Here is a 14,741-nt window from a genome sequence, read left to right as displayed (position 1 = left end):
CATTAGGCTTCAAAGCAGCAACGGTGGGTTTGGGTTTGGCAACTTCCTTGCCCTTCCCTTTATCACCCTGCTTAGTGGGCCTTTTGTTCTGTCTCTTTCCATTTCCGATCATCAGAATGGACTTCCCTTTTGACTTCAGATTTTGCTCGGCAGTTCTTAACATGGCGAGCAGTTCAGGAAGAGATTTGTCCATATCAATCATATTGAAATTTAGGACAAATTGACTGAAACTATCTGGCAACGATTGCAAGATCAAATCAGTCGCAAGTTCCTTTTCGAGGGGAAAACCCAATCTCCCAAGGTTTTCCACATACCCAATCATCTTGAGTACATGGGGACCTACAGGGGCTCCCTCAGCTAACTTGCTTTGGAAAAGTGCTTTTGAAACTTCAAACCTCTCATGCCTTGCTTGCTCTTGATAGAGCAGCTTCAGGTGTTCGATCATATCGAATGCTGACATGTTCTCATGTTGCTTTTGCAATTCTGAGTTCATGGTAGCTAGCATGAGACAAGCAGTTTCATTGGCATCATCGACATGCTTCTTATAAGCATCTCTTTCTGCCTTAGGTGCAGAACTAGGAGGTTCCTCTTCAGGAACAGGTTTCTCCAAGACATACAGCTTTTTATCATGTTTGAGGACGATCCTCAGGTTTCGGTGTCAATCCAGAAAATTTGTCCCAGACAATTTTTCCTTATCAAGGATTGATCGTAAGATGTTGTTAGGGGTGTTTGCTGTCATGGTAATCTACACAAGGATTAATGAAAATATAAGTATCATTGACATATTTAATTAGGCCTTTAATTAAATATGCTCACACTATTTTACTCAAAACAAATGACCCTTATCATTTGATTCGGAAAATCCCGTTGGAAGATTTTCTAGTGGTCGAGATCCATATTTCACTTCGTTCTAAGTCCGCGTAGGCGGATTACACAAAACTAGGTTATTTTGGTAGGAACTCCTTCCAATTGTATCTTATACAACTCTCGAAAATTTCAGTTGGGTGAATAACTCCTTATTCCAATCCATCATATGGATCATTCCCAACTCTTGCTTCTAAACATATATAAGAAAATTATAATTAAGTCTGACTCATCGTTTTAGCAGTTGGATATTACAATTATCCCATCGCACCTTAACTAATACAAAACATGCACCTCGCGTAGGCGAAACCTACATTATTCGATATCAGTCTTGATGAGTGCTAAAACTTGGAAAGCAAACATATATAATATTCTCATAATTTGTTTAGTTAAGTTTGACCCATTGTTTTAGCAGTTGGATATTACACTTATCCCATCGCACCTTACTAATATAGAACATGCACCTCGCGTAGGCGAAACCTACATTATCCGATACTAGTCTTGATGAGTGCTAAAACTTGGAAAGCATAAACTTAATATTTAGTTTGAGGGAATTGCAATTGTCCTGATCTCACCGGCTTATTTATCATATAAATCGTCTCTCACATGCATCAACATATATTCACATGCATCAACATACATACACATGCATCAACATACATACACATGCATCAACATACATACACAATGAAACAGTTATGGCCCCTAGCGCAATTGTTCTCCCAAGCCAATGAGAGAACCTAAGCTAACCTAATAACGATCTAAGCTTCTCCAAGCAAGATCTTCAAGGTTGTCCTCCTTTAATATTGAATTCTTCTCTAAGCTTCTCCAAGCAAGATCTTCAAGGTTGTCCTCCTTTGATCTTCAAGGTTGTCCTCCTTTGATATTGAAATCTTCTCTTTCTTCATAACATTGTCTTCTTCTCTTTCTTCATAACATTACATTCCAGAAGAAACTCGTTTTACATACGAGGGTTTGAGATGAGAAAAGAAGTTACATTAAGAGATCAAAAGGAGAGGCACGACACGCAGGTCGTATTTAAAAACCCAAAACAAAATGAAGGAAGACTAAGGCCATAATTGATCACAACAAGGCAATAATAACAAATACATTATTATTATTAATTTTTAATTCCTTTAATTAATTAAAACCAGATTAAATTTCGGCGACCGATCACACTACGCAGAGTTAGCGGCGGACGGGGGTCAAGGGGGCAGCGCCCCTTGCAGGATTGGAGGGGCAGCGCCCCTGTCCAAAATTTTAATGAACAATTCATTTGAAATGGACATTGTTTTGCATCAATACAACCCTTACGTAGTCACAAAATAGAAACCCCAAAATTTTGACTCTGTGAGTGTGACGACCGTCACAGGCGTGTGACGACCGTCACAGGCGTGTGACGACCGTCACAGGCCATGTGAGTGTGACGACCGTCACAAAGCACGTTACGACCGTCACAGGCCATGTGAGTGTGACGACCGTCACAGGGCACGTTACGACCGTCACAGCCAGCTTGTTACGCTCGTCACAAGCTCGTGACGAACGTCACGCGGCCAAAATAACGGAACTTTGAAATAGTCTACAGACCTCTTCCAAAAAGCCCTAAATTGACAACTCCTTGACGACACAACCCTTGCGCCGTCACCAACCCTAATGCGCCAATTTCAGACCGTCAAACACACCTCGATTGTTGATTCAGTATGATTGATCAACAGGTCATTGCTTCACCATACTAATGTCGGATTCCGAAGCAAATGACCATTGATCGCTCAAAGGAAAACAACCATTTAGTGTTTGAATGAACGAAACAGAAACAATATATCACATATACCGTACTTTTCATTAGGATTACTTATATCATATATAAGTTGATCGGTCTCAATTGTGTAACCTATGGACAATCAATGTATCGCTGCTTCACCATACTAATGTCGGTTCCGAAGCATAGTCAACATCAATCATCCAACTCGTACACTCATGATGCCAAATTTAATTACTCGTTTAATTAATTGATTCATTCTATCTTTTAATCATATTAATACAGAAAATAAACAGCTATCCGAGTCATGGTTTCGTAAGTGGCTCTGATACCACTGAAGGAGAATTGTGGTCCAAAACGCAGCGGAAATTAAAATTTTCTCCTTTAGAGATCCTTACGAATGGTCATGATCAATGATAGAATATTTACCTCTTGTGAAGATTGAAACCTTTGGTGCAGATTTCTTGTGACAATCAAAACCTTTGATGCAGATCCACAAAGCGATCACGAACGTTGAACGATGACAACGTCTCTACTCAGTCCACACGAACGGATTCCTTCAATCTCAGTGCTAGCTGGTACGAATGAAGGCTTTGAGTGAGAGAGAGTGAGAGAAAACGAAAATGCAACCGCAATCAATGCTTCTGCACAAGGGTTCTATTTATAGAACCACTTGTGTGGGCTTCAAGCTAAAAAGCCCACTTAAGTGTATTTTGGCCCATATCTTATAATATGCCCAAAATCACTTAAGCCCATGGTACCTTACCATATTTCGTATTCTACTCAAGTACACCGTACCTTACGATGTTCTATAATTCACTTAAGGGCACCGTACCTTACGGTATTCCTTAGTTACTCTATCTCTCATCAATCTGTCCTTTGTGTGTGACCCTGTAGATTTTCGTGACGTTGGCAATTATATTAAATCACGCATTTAACATAATAAACAGTGAGCGGTATCTAGCAACACATCACTGCTATCCAAGACACGAAAATGTCATGTGATCTGACAATTCCTTCTGTGATAATACTTATGTGTATAATTACCCTTTTGCCCTTATGTCTATATTGAACACAAGGTATAGACCGTGTCACCCTTATCCAGTTCAATATTGGGCCCATAGACATTTATCCTGTTACGCAGGATGGGCAAATTCCATCTAGGACACTCATGTCCCTCAACATGCTTTGTGGAGTACCCATCAACTGTCTTTATGGTTATCCAGTTACGGACAATGTTTGATCAGCAATAAAGCACTCGACTCTACATCTAGGGTCCATAGTGGTTTCAGGTCGAAGAGTGGTATACACTATTATCACCATGAGAATAACTTATGACACTTTGCATAACTTTCTATATAGTATTCTCATAGCGGGTTAATCCGGTATAAATATTACTCTTAATATTCATACCTATGTTTAAGACTTGATAACTCTTTATCCATGATCCATGAGATGTGATCATCAGTCTACAAACATAATAGTCTTAATGCTTTAATGTTATCCCACTTCACATTAAAGCTCGACTACAGATACTTTAAGAATAGTGTCCTTATGTTTAATGTGTTCTCATGATTAAGTCACACTTAATACATTAAACGAACTATCTATTCAGGGACTTTATAATCAACCATAATAAAGAAAATGCCTTTTATAATTAATAAATAATTCGATACAAGTACCAAAAGGTATTGGCCTCTAGGGCTTACACCAACAACTCCAACTTCAGCAATTTTTAACTCTGACCTTTCTTCAGAAGTTCTAACATCAGAATCAGATTGAGACTTATCCCAATTCCAAAATTCTGATTCCTTCACAATCACATCTCTACTGAATTCAATTTTGTTGGTTTCTGGACAATAGAGCTTGTATGCACCTGTACTGTGGTACCCTATCAGAATCATCACTTTGCTTCTATCATCCAGCTTCTGTCTTCTGGCTTCTGGAACATGTTTATAGCAAACAGAACCAAACACCTTCAGATGACTAACACTTTGCTTATCTCCAGTCCACTTCTGTATTGGAACTATTTCCTTCAACTTCTTCGTAGGACATCGGTTGAGTACATACGTTGCAGTGGCAACAACTTCTCCCCAGAGCTTCTGAGGAAGTTTCTTCTCCTTTAGCATGCTTCTTAACATATCAAGCAAAGTGCGGTTTCTTCTTTCAGCAAGACTATTGTGTTGAGGGGTATAAGGAGCAGTGACCTCATGCTCAATTCCATTCTCCTCACAGAACTTCTGGAACTCTTTGGAGTTATACTCACCTCCACCGTCAGTTCTAAGAATCTTCAACTTCTGACCACTCTGATTCTCGGTCTTCATTCTGAACTTCTTGAATTCATCAAACACCTCGTGTTTAAACTTAATAAGGGATACCCATGTCATTCTTGTGAATTCATCAACAAATAACACAAAGTATTTATTCCCTCAAACCGATGCTACTGGAAATGGACCACACACATCAGAATGTACAACTCCCAAGGCATGTTTTGCTCTTGGAGCAGTTTCTGACGCAAATGGTAATCGTGGTTGTTTTCCTTCCATGCAAACTTTGCATGATTTTTCAGGCTTCTTAATTGCAGGAATTCCATGTACCAACTTCTTTGAATTCAGATGTTTTAAGCTTCTGAAATTCAAATGACCAAATCTTCTGTGCCACAACTCACTCTCCTTCTCAGCACTTGTTGCACTAAGACATTCTGAGTCTGTAGTTATGACATTCACCTTGAATGTTCTATTCCTTCCCTGTTCTGACTCTATAATCAACTTCTGATTGCAGTCATATAGCTTCAGAAGATTGTCCTTCATGGTAACTGAAAAACCTTTCTCAATTAATTGTCCCACACTCATCAGATTGCTTCTGATGCCAGGTACATACCACACGTTCTGAATCAATGTTGTTTTCCCATTGTTCAGAATCACTCTGACATTTCCCATACCTTCTGCATTAAGATATTTGTCATCAGCACATCTGATCTTTGTCCTCTTTTCAGAGTCAAAGTCAACCAGCCATTTCTTGTTTCCAGTAAGATGATTTGAACAACCAGTGTTCATATACCACCAGTCTATTAGATCCATATCATTAGATTCAGAGGCCATCAGTAGCACAGATTCGTCATCAGAACTTCTGGCTATATTTGCTTCTTCTGATTTTCTCTCCTTGTTTGACCAACAGTCTCTAGCAAAGTGACCAAACTTCTTACAACAATAACATTGGATCTTCTTCTTGTCATACTTCTCTTTTCCCTTCTGAGCATTATTTTGTCTATCAGAGGTTGACCTTTCTGACTTCTGACCACCATCAGATCTTCTCCTGGCTTCTGACTGCTTCTGATACCTCCTATCAGAAGTTGCTTTCAGAGCCTGCTGCTCTACTTCCCTTTCAGAAATTCTCTCAGTCAAACGCAACTCTTGCGCTTCTAGACTGCTCTGCAGCTCTTCAATTCTCATGGTGCTCAGATCTTTGGAATGTTATATTGCTACCACAATGTAATCAAATTAAAAAGTAAGGGATCTTAATACTTTCTCCATGATTGTTTCTTCAGAAAGAGTTTCTCCACACGCTTTCATCTCATTAATGATCAGAATCACTCTGGAGATGTATTCAGAAACTTTCTCATTATTCTTCATGTTGAGATTCTCATATTGCTTTCTCAAGGACTGAAGCTTCACCTTCTTCACTGATGCGTCACCACCTTAACATCTAACCAGTGTGTCCCACGCAGCCTTTGCTGTCGTTGAATCTGCAATCTTCTCAAACACATTTACATCAACACATTGATGAATGAAGAATAATGCTTTCTGATCCTTCTTCCTTACTTCCTTCTGCGTGTTTTTCTATTCATCTGTCGCATCTGCTGCTACCGGAACATAACCATCAGTGACAAGATCTAGAACATATTGAGCACCAAATAATACACGCATTTGGATCATCCAACGATTCCAGTTTTTACCGTCAAATACTGGAAGTTTGGTGTTCATGTTGCCATTTCCGTTCATCTTTCTACCTTGCACAGTACACTCAGATTTCTCACAGTGTTTCCCAACCCACAAAATTAAAATTCTGATAAAATTTTGTTCAAGATTCAACACGAATCTAAGAATCAAAATCAAACACACAAGACCTCACGTTCACTCGTGTTTCCCGTGTTTCCCAATGAATCTGAACCGGGGCTCTGATACCAATTGTTGATGCAAAGGTAGAATAAATGATGGACAAAAATATTCTATTAAGAGAATGACGACTACAAAACATGATAAAAGTTACAATGATTGCCACCCTATTTATAAACTAAAACTAGGGTTACTAGAATAGGATAAAATACTAAAATACCCTCTAACAAGCTTAGGGGCTAAGAAAATAGTACAACTAATAAATATGAATTACTTCTAATATGTTCATCAGCAACACCAAAAATAAAAATAACAAATGAACAAATATATTGATTTTGGGATTTAAAGAATACTTGAAGTAAAATTATTTACTATAGATCACCAAACCAAAGTTGAAGCTCTATGTGACAAAGGACAATATTTTTCCAAACCACCCTACAGAAAAGTAAGTACACGAATCAACTCATGTGAAGACATCTGGGCTAATGTGATTTTAAGAGTAACGTTGTTGGGATTTATTGGGATAAGCACAAAACTGCATAATGATGTTCAAATTTATTTTCTAGAGAATTAATAAAATTTTGTTCGCTTGTATATGAGTGGATGCGGTGGAAAACAAGGAATAAATTGGTGTTAGAGAAAACATAACTAGTATAGGTTTGGATGCCCATCAACTTGATCGTCAACTCAAAAACTCCAACTAATTGCTTCATTTTTTTAACGTGATTTGGTTTTCCAACATAAAACCAAACACATAGTAATCAAATTTCTCAATGGTGTGTACATATGAAAATATTGAGTTAAAGAATCAATGTTATAAGGATGTGCACAAACATGAAAACTTTGGCAAATCAATGTAATCGATAGGGGGAAGTTAAAAATCTATCATTTTAGGCTGTCATATCCGCCAATGGCGTCGTCATCCTTCACAAATTGGTCATGGCGGTTGTCAAAAATCCTTCACCGCAATCCACCCTGGTGCTGCCAACAATTTAAGGTAGAGAATCCATATCACAATGGTCTTTGAGGTAGCAGGATACAAATGATGGAATTATGCAGAGAATTTGTCTATCATAGTATATTTTAACCTATTTTATTTCCCCTATTTCTTTTTAACTTGAAAGACGAATTTGATTTGGGTGATTCAAGGAAAATCGCAGCGGCAAATATTAAAAAAATTGCATGAAATGCCCGTAAATGACGAGCAAAGCTAATCAAATTTCAAACAACTTCTTTCTTAATCCTGATATGCATCCGAATCCCAAATAGCTTGGTAGAAAACGCCTTTGACTAAATTAATTAGACAAAAACCATTTTCGATAACCTTTTTAAATCCTGATATGATCATTTAAGCAAAAACTAGATCATCAAATTCATATACACAATACAAATACAAAATTAATACCTTACATCACCAAACTTTAAAGTTACAAAAACAAGAATACTCCTATAAAATAGGTTACAATATACTATTGATAGACAAATTCTCTGCATAATTATATCATTTAGTTAGCGTCCAATCAAATTTATTTCAAGCCTCTATGCACCCTTTTGCACTCTTTCCTACCCTTTCTATCTTACTACCCCAAAGACAATTGTGATGGATTCTCTACCTTAAATTGTTGGCGGCACAATGGTGGATTACAGTGAGGGATTTTTGTACATCCGCCGTGGCCAATTTGTGAAGGATGTCGACGCCATTGGCGGATAGGACAACCTAAAATGGTAGATTTTTAACTTTTCCATATCAATTACATTGAATCCATGTCTGTGTACATCCTTATAGTATTGACTCTTTAACTCAATATCTTCATATGACATCCTTCATTCTCTATAACCCCACCAAAAAGAACAAAAGAAATTGTATTTCCTGTTCAATCGTAATTTCTTGTGTCGAAGCACGTTGTTTGACAGAGTAAGGAAGTGTCGAACCACCTAATTTGTTGAGTAGTGTTAGCTATTTTGGGTTTTTATAGTTTTGCGTTTTGACTTGAGGTCCAAGTTAACCTAAATCTATAAATAGAGGGAGTAACCCTTATTTTTATAATAGAAGTGAATAGAGTGTTCATAATATTGTTTTCACAGTATTTTGCAGTTGAAAAGTGAATAAGAAGTTTTCCACAGTTTGTGGGAAGAGAGAAACTCTGCAGAATTATATTACTCTTCTCTTTCATCATTCTATACACTCTCTCTTTCTCCATTGTTCTTCTCTTTTCGTTGTTATTGTGTGAGTAATAACAATCTTGTTCATCAAGATTGATTGAAATTCTCCATAGGTTTTGGGGGATTTCCAACATCTGGTATCAAGAGCTTCGGTTAATCGATTCGTGGGAAGAAAATCACCATGACAACGAATAATCCAAACAGGTATTTTCCAGCAAATCTTCCGATTCTCAAGAACAACAATTATGAGAATTGGTGCAAGCAGATAAAGGTTGTGTTTTGTTATCAAGATCTTTGGGATCTTGTGAAGGAAGGAGTAGCAACGGTTTCAGAAGCCGCGACAGATCAAGAAAAGGCTGCACATAAATAATTGAAGAAGAAAGATTATAAATCTCTCTTTATAATCCATCAATATATTGATGCAGATAACTTTGAAAAGGTTAGTGATGCAGAGTCAACGAAAGAAGCATGGAAAATTTTAGAGAAATCGTTTGGAGGCGCGGAGAAGGTGAAAGAGGTGAGGTTACAAACTCACAAACGAACGTATGAATTGCTTCATATTGAAGACAATGAAAACATAACTGATTTCTTCACCAAGGTTACGAAACTGGTGAATTAAATCAAGGTATGTGGAGAAGTGTTGACATCAAGATCTGTTGTAGGAAAGATCTTGAGGTCGTTGGCTCCAAAGTTCGACCATGTGATAGTAACCATAGAAGAGTCAAAAGATTTGTCAAAATTGACAAAGGAAGAGCCTCAAAGGACGCTTGAATCTCATGAACAAAGAATATCTGAAAGAACTGCAGGAAAGTCGAAGAGTGATATGACTTTACAGGCTCAATCAGCAAAAGAAAGAAAAGGCAAAGGAAGCTGGAATGACAACAAAGGCAGAGGAGACTACAACAATTCAACTGGTCGAAATCAGTAAGAAGGAAACTGATCGAATCAGAGAAAACCCTGAAACCAAGGAAACCAAAGAGGTGGTGTTGCAGGTAGAGGAAGAGGTGGTGGTCAAAAGTCAGACAAGAGTCACATTCAGTGTTACAATTGTCAAAGGTATGATCACTATTCTAGTGATTGTCCAGAAAAGCAGAAGAATCAAGAAACTTATGCAAAGCTGACAAAACATGAAGAAGAAGAGACATTATTGATGGTTACAACAAGAGACGAAGAGAGATTCAAGGACCGTGGTACTTGGACTCATGATGCTCATCACACATGTCTGGAAGAAAATATTGATTTGTCATCATAAAGCCCTCAATTAAGAACACTGTGAAATTTTCAAATGACAACACTCTAGCAGCTGAAGGTGTTGGTGATGTTCTGATTATGAGGAAAGATGGCAAGAGGTCAGTAATTTTAAATGTGTTGTACATACCAGGCATGAAGAGTAATTTGCTCAGCATATGGCAGTTAGACAAAAAGAACTACAAGGTGTCGATCGAAGACAAGATGATGAGAGTTCTCGACTCAAATGGTAGGTTAATCTTGAAGGCTCCAATGTCTAAGAATAGAACCTTCAAGATTGAACTAAATGTGATGGAGCATAAGTGCCTTGCAAAAACAGCCAGTAGAGATGAATGGATATGGCATTATAGACTTGATCATCTCAATTTCAAAGACATCATAGATTTAAAGAGAAGAAATATGGTTTCCGGATTACTAGAAATCGACATTCCAAAGAAAGTGTGTGAAGACACGCCCTGCCGGTCCTCCTAAGCAGCCGAGCATTCTAGGACAGCGTCCTCAGGTGTATGCAACCTCTACCTCATCTCAGATACCGACAAACATTGAGACCGCAATGCACACCATGTCACTCCACACTCCTGACAATCAGTGGTACATGGACATGAGCGCAACATCTCACAACCGCATCACAAGGTAATCTCTCGTCTTATTTTCCAGTAAGTAATTCAAATCAGAAAGTCATTGTAGGCAGTGGCCATGGAATTCCAATTCACGGCACCGGAAACACATAAATAACCACATCTCACCAACCCCTTCACCTTAACCATGTCCTGCATGCCCTAAAAATTATTAAAAATTTAATTTTTATAAGACGACTCACCACTGACAACAATGTTTCTATTTCCTTTGATCCTTTTAATTTTACTGTCTCTGATTTTCAGACGGGGATCACCCTTCTCATATGTGACAATCGTGGAGATCTTTATCCAGTTACCACTCCTCCCAGTTTTGCTGGTCTCACATCCAGTCTTTGGCATAGTCGTCTTGGTCATCCTGGCGTGTCTGTTTTGAATTTCCTTCGCAAAAATAAGTTCATATGTTGTGAACTTTTAATTCTTCTGTCGTTTGTGACTATTAGGAAAACAAGTTAAATTGCCATTTTTTGATTCTCAAACTACGACTTTGATGCCTTTTGACATTTTACATAGTGATTTATAGACGTCTCCAATTTTAAGTTCTGCTGGTCATAAATATTATGTCTTATTCTTAGATGATTTTACAAACTTCTTGTGGACTTTTCCTATTAGCAGAAAATCTCATGTGTTTGAAACGTTCAAGTCACTTACTCAACTCATTCAAACTCATTTTTTTGCAAAAAGTCGAAACTTTTCAATGTGACAATGGCGGTGAATATGATAATGAGCTTTTTCAAAAATATTGCACTGATCATGGTCTAGTTTTCCGTTTCTCTTGTCCCCACATATCCTCGCAAAATGGGAAAGCGGGACGCAAAATAAGAACCATTAATAATATGATACGCACTATGCTAGCTCATCTTCTGTTCCCCCCTCGTTTTGACATCATGCTCTCCACATGGCAACTTACCTGTTAAATATTATTCCCTGTAAAACACTTCATAATCAGTCACCAACACAACTCATGTATCTTCGTGATCCCACCCACACACATCTCAGAGTCTTTGGTTGTCTATGTTATCCAATATTCCTGTCATCTACCATTCATAAGTTACAACTCCGCTCTACTCCGTGTGTCTTCTTGGGTTATCCGCCGAATCGTAGAGGTTATAAGTATTTTGATTTGTCTAATAGAAAATTAATAATTTCGAGGCATGTTATCTTTGATGAAACTCAATTTCCCTTCACCAAGATACACTCCCCTTCACCTCATTCTTATCAATTCCTAAATGATGACCTTCACCCCTACCTTATACATCAGTGGCAAAATCAAATTTCACCACCTGTTGCACATAACCAACCAACACCCATAATCTCAATTGACCAACCACTACCCTCAATAAACCAACAACCATCATCTCCTACCTCTTCGATCAACACACCCATTACAATAAACTCTCCATCGCCACCATCAGTTCAACCTCATCCACCTCCACCTACACGAACCATCACCACCCGAAGCATGAAAGGCATTGTCAAACCCCGCACGATATTTAACTTATCAATCTCTCAGTCTGACCACACCATCTCTTTCATACCTAAAAACCCCAAACTAGACTTATCAGACCCGAATTAGAAATCCACAATGCAATCTAAATTTGATGCTCTTATTCGAAATAAGACGTGGGATTTAGTTCCTCGTCCTTGTGATGCTAATCTTATTCGATGTATGTGAATTTTTAGGCATAAGAAAAATTCGGATGATTCCTTTGAGCGTTATAAGGCTCGTCTTGTAGGTGATGGCAGGTCACAGGTTGCATGTGTGGATTGTGATGAGACTTTTAGCCCCATGGTAAAACCCGCTACTATTTGAACAGTGCTTACCATTGCTCTCTCCAAATCCTGGCCCATTCATCAACTGGATGTCCAAAATTCCTTTTTACATGGTGATCTTCATGAGACTGTTTACATGCATCAACCATTGGGTTTCCGCGACCTCCGTCATCCAGATTATATATGTCGGTTGAAGAAGTCATTGTATGGTCTCAAGCAAGCGCCTAGGGCATGGTACCAACGTTTTGCTGACTATGTCGCCACCATTGGCTTTCGCCATAGCACATCAGACCACTCCCTCTTCATATATCAACAAGGTTTAGACATGACCTACATTCTACTGTATATAGACGACATCATCCTCATCACCTCCACTCAGGTCCTCCGCCAATCAATTATGTCACTCTTAGCATCTGAGTTTGCAATGAAGGATTTGGGCCCTCTGAGTTACTTTCTAGGTATTGCAGTATCTCGTCATCCTGATGGCATATTTCTCAGTCAAAGCACTTATGCATCATAGATCATTGAACGTGTTGGCATGGCGTCCTGTAAACTATCAGCCACTCCTGTTGATACCAAGCAGAAACTCAGCATCTCCTCCGGCACATCTTATGAGGACCCCTCCTTGAATCGGAGTCTTGCAGGGGCCTTACAATATCTCACCTTCACTCGACCTGATATATCATATGTTGTTCAACAAGTTTGTCTTCACATGCATGCCCCTCGCACGGAACACATGCTTGCTCTTAAGCGCATTTTGCGCTATGTTCAGGGCACCTTACATTTTGGACTACACTTATCCCCATCTCCCATTACAAAGCTTATCTCCTACACTGACGCTGATTGGGGTGGATGTCCTGACACCAGACGTTCTACATCTGGATACTGTGTTTTTCTAGGTGACAACCTTATTTCTTGGTCTTCCAAAAGGCAGACAACTCTCTCCCGTTCCAGTGCTGAAGCCGAATATAGGGGGATTGCCAATGTTGTCTCCGAATCGTGTTAGATTCACAATCTTCTCCTTGAACTCCATTTTCCTATTCCTCATTCCACTTTGGTGTATTATGACAATGTTAGTGTCAACAATGTTAGTGTCATCTATCTATCTGGTAATCCTGTGCAGCATCAGCGCACTAAGCATATTGAGATGAACATTCATTTTGTTCGGGAAAAGGTAGCTTGTGATCAGGCTCGCGTCCTTCATGTTCCCTCAAGACATCAGATCGCAGACATCTTCACCAAAGAACTTCCTCGCATTCTCTTTGATGATTTTTGGACCAGTCTAAGCGTTTGTGAACCTCTCGCTTTGATTGTGGGGGTGTGATAGAATAAAATATTTTATTATAATTAATCATAATTAGTTTTCTATAATTATGTTATATCATAATTAGATAGTTGACCAAACGTTACACATTAATGTATATATATTCTATTCAGATCAATGAAAATGACACAATTTCCATTATCTTACATAACAAGCTGCCCCAACTTTTCCGAAAGTATAGAACTTATTCCCTGTTAGAATACTGATAAAAAACCCAAATGTATAACTAACATTTGCAAAAGAAAAGTAATACTGATGGTAAGAATCCCTAAAGCTGAACTTTTCAATTAAACCATAATTAGATAGTTGACCAAACGTTACACATTAATGTATATATATTCTATTCAGATCAATGAAAATGACACAATTTCCATTATCTTACATAACAAGCTGCCCCAACTTTTCCGAAAGTATAGAACTTATTCCCTGTTAGAATACTGATAAAAAACCCAAATGTATAACTAACATTTGCAAAAGAAAAGTAATACTGATGGTAAGAATCCCTAAAGCTGAACTTTTCAATTAAACCTCAATAGAATTTTTTCAACGGAAACAGCCAAGTGCAAATCATTAAGGAGTAAATCAAGAATCTAAAGAAATTAAAATAACTCACAATTCATGTAGTTGCTTGATTCAAATATCCAAAAATCAAATCCCCGCAAAATAGCTCAATTATTTTCAAGAGCATAGCTCAATTATTGAATAAAGAATTATATCAAGTAACTGAATTTATATTTAAGAGCAAAGCTCAATAACGAATTGTTGAAAATCACGAAAACAAAACTCGGAGGCTCCACTCGATAATGAAAGATAGAGATCATTTTGGCAAACCATTGCAGAAAAACAAGTTCACAATTCAA

At 38.1% G+C, this 14,741-nt stretch overlaps 1 protein-coding gene across 1 annotated transcript; it reads left to right on the top strand.

Moving 5' to 3' along the window:
- Positions 1 to 13,095: 13,095 nt before the first annotated feature.
- LOC127129572 (uncharacterized mitochondrial protein AtMg00810-like) lies at positions 13,096 to 13,563 on the top strand. The gene has a single exon (XM_051058726.1). It carries the CDS (start codon positions 13,096 to 13,098, stop codon positions 13,561 to 13,563), a length of 468 nt encoding a protein of 155 aa, XP_050914683.1.
- Positions 13,564 to 14,741: the final 1,178 nt, after the last annotated feature.

This window comes from Lathyrus oleraceus, chromosome 3 (genome assembly GCF_024323335.1).
Source record: "Lathyrus oleraceus cultivar Zhongwan6 chromosome 3, CAAS_Psat_ZW6_1.0, whole genome shotgun sequence".
NCBI lineage: Eukaryota > Viridiplantae > Streptophyta > Magnoliopsida > Fabales > Fabaceae > Lathyrus > Lathyrus oleraceus.
Note: the sequence above shows the minus strand (reverse complement) of the source record. Positions and strands in the feature narration are given on the sequence as shown.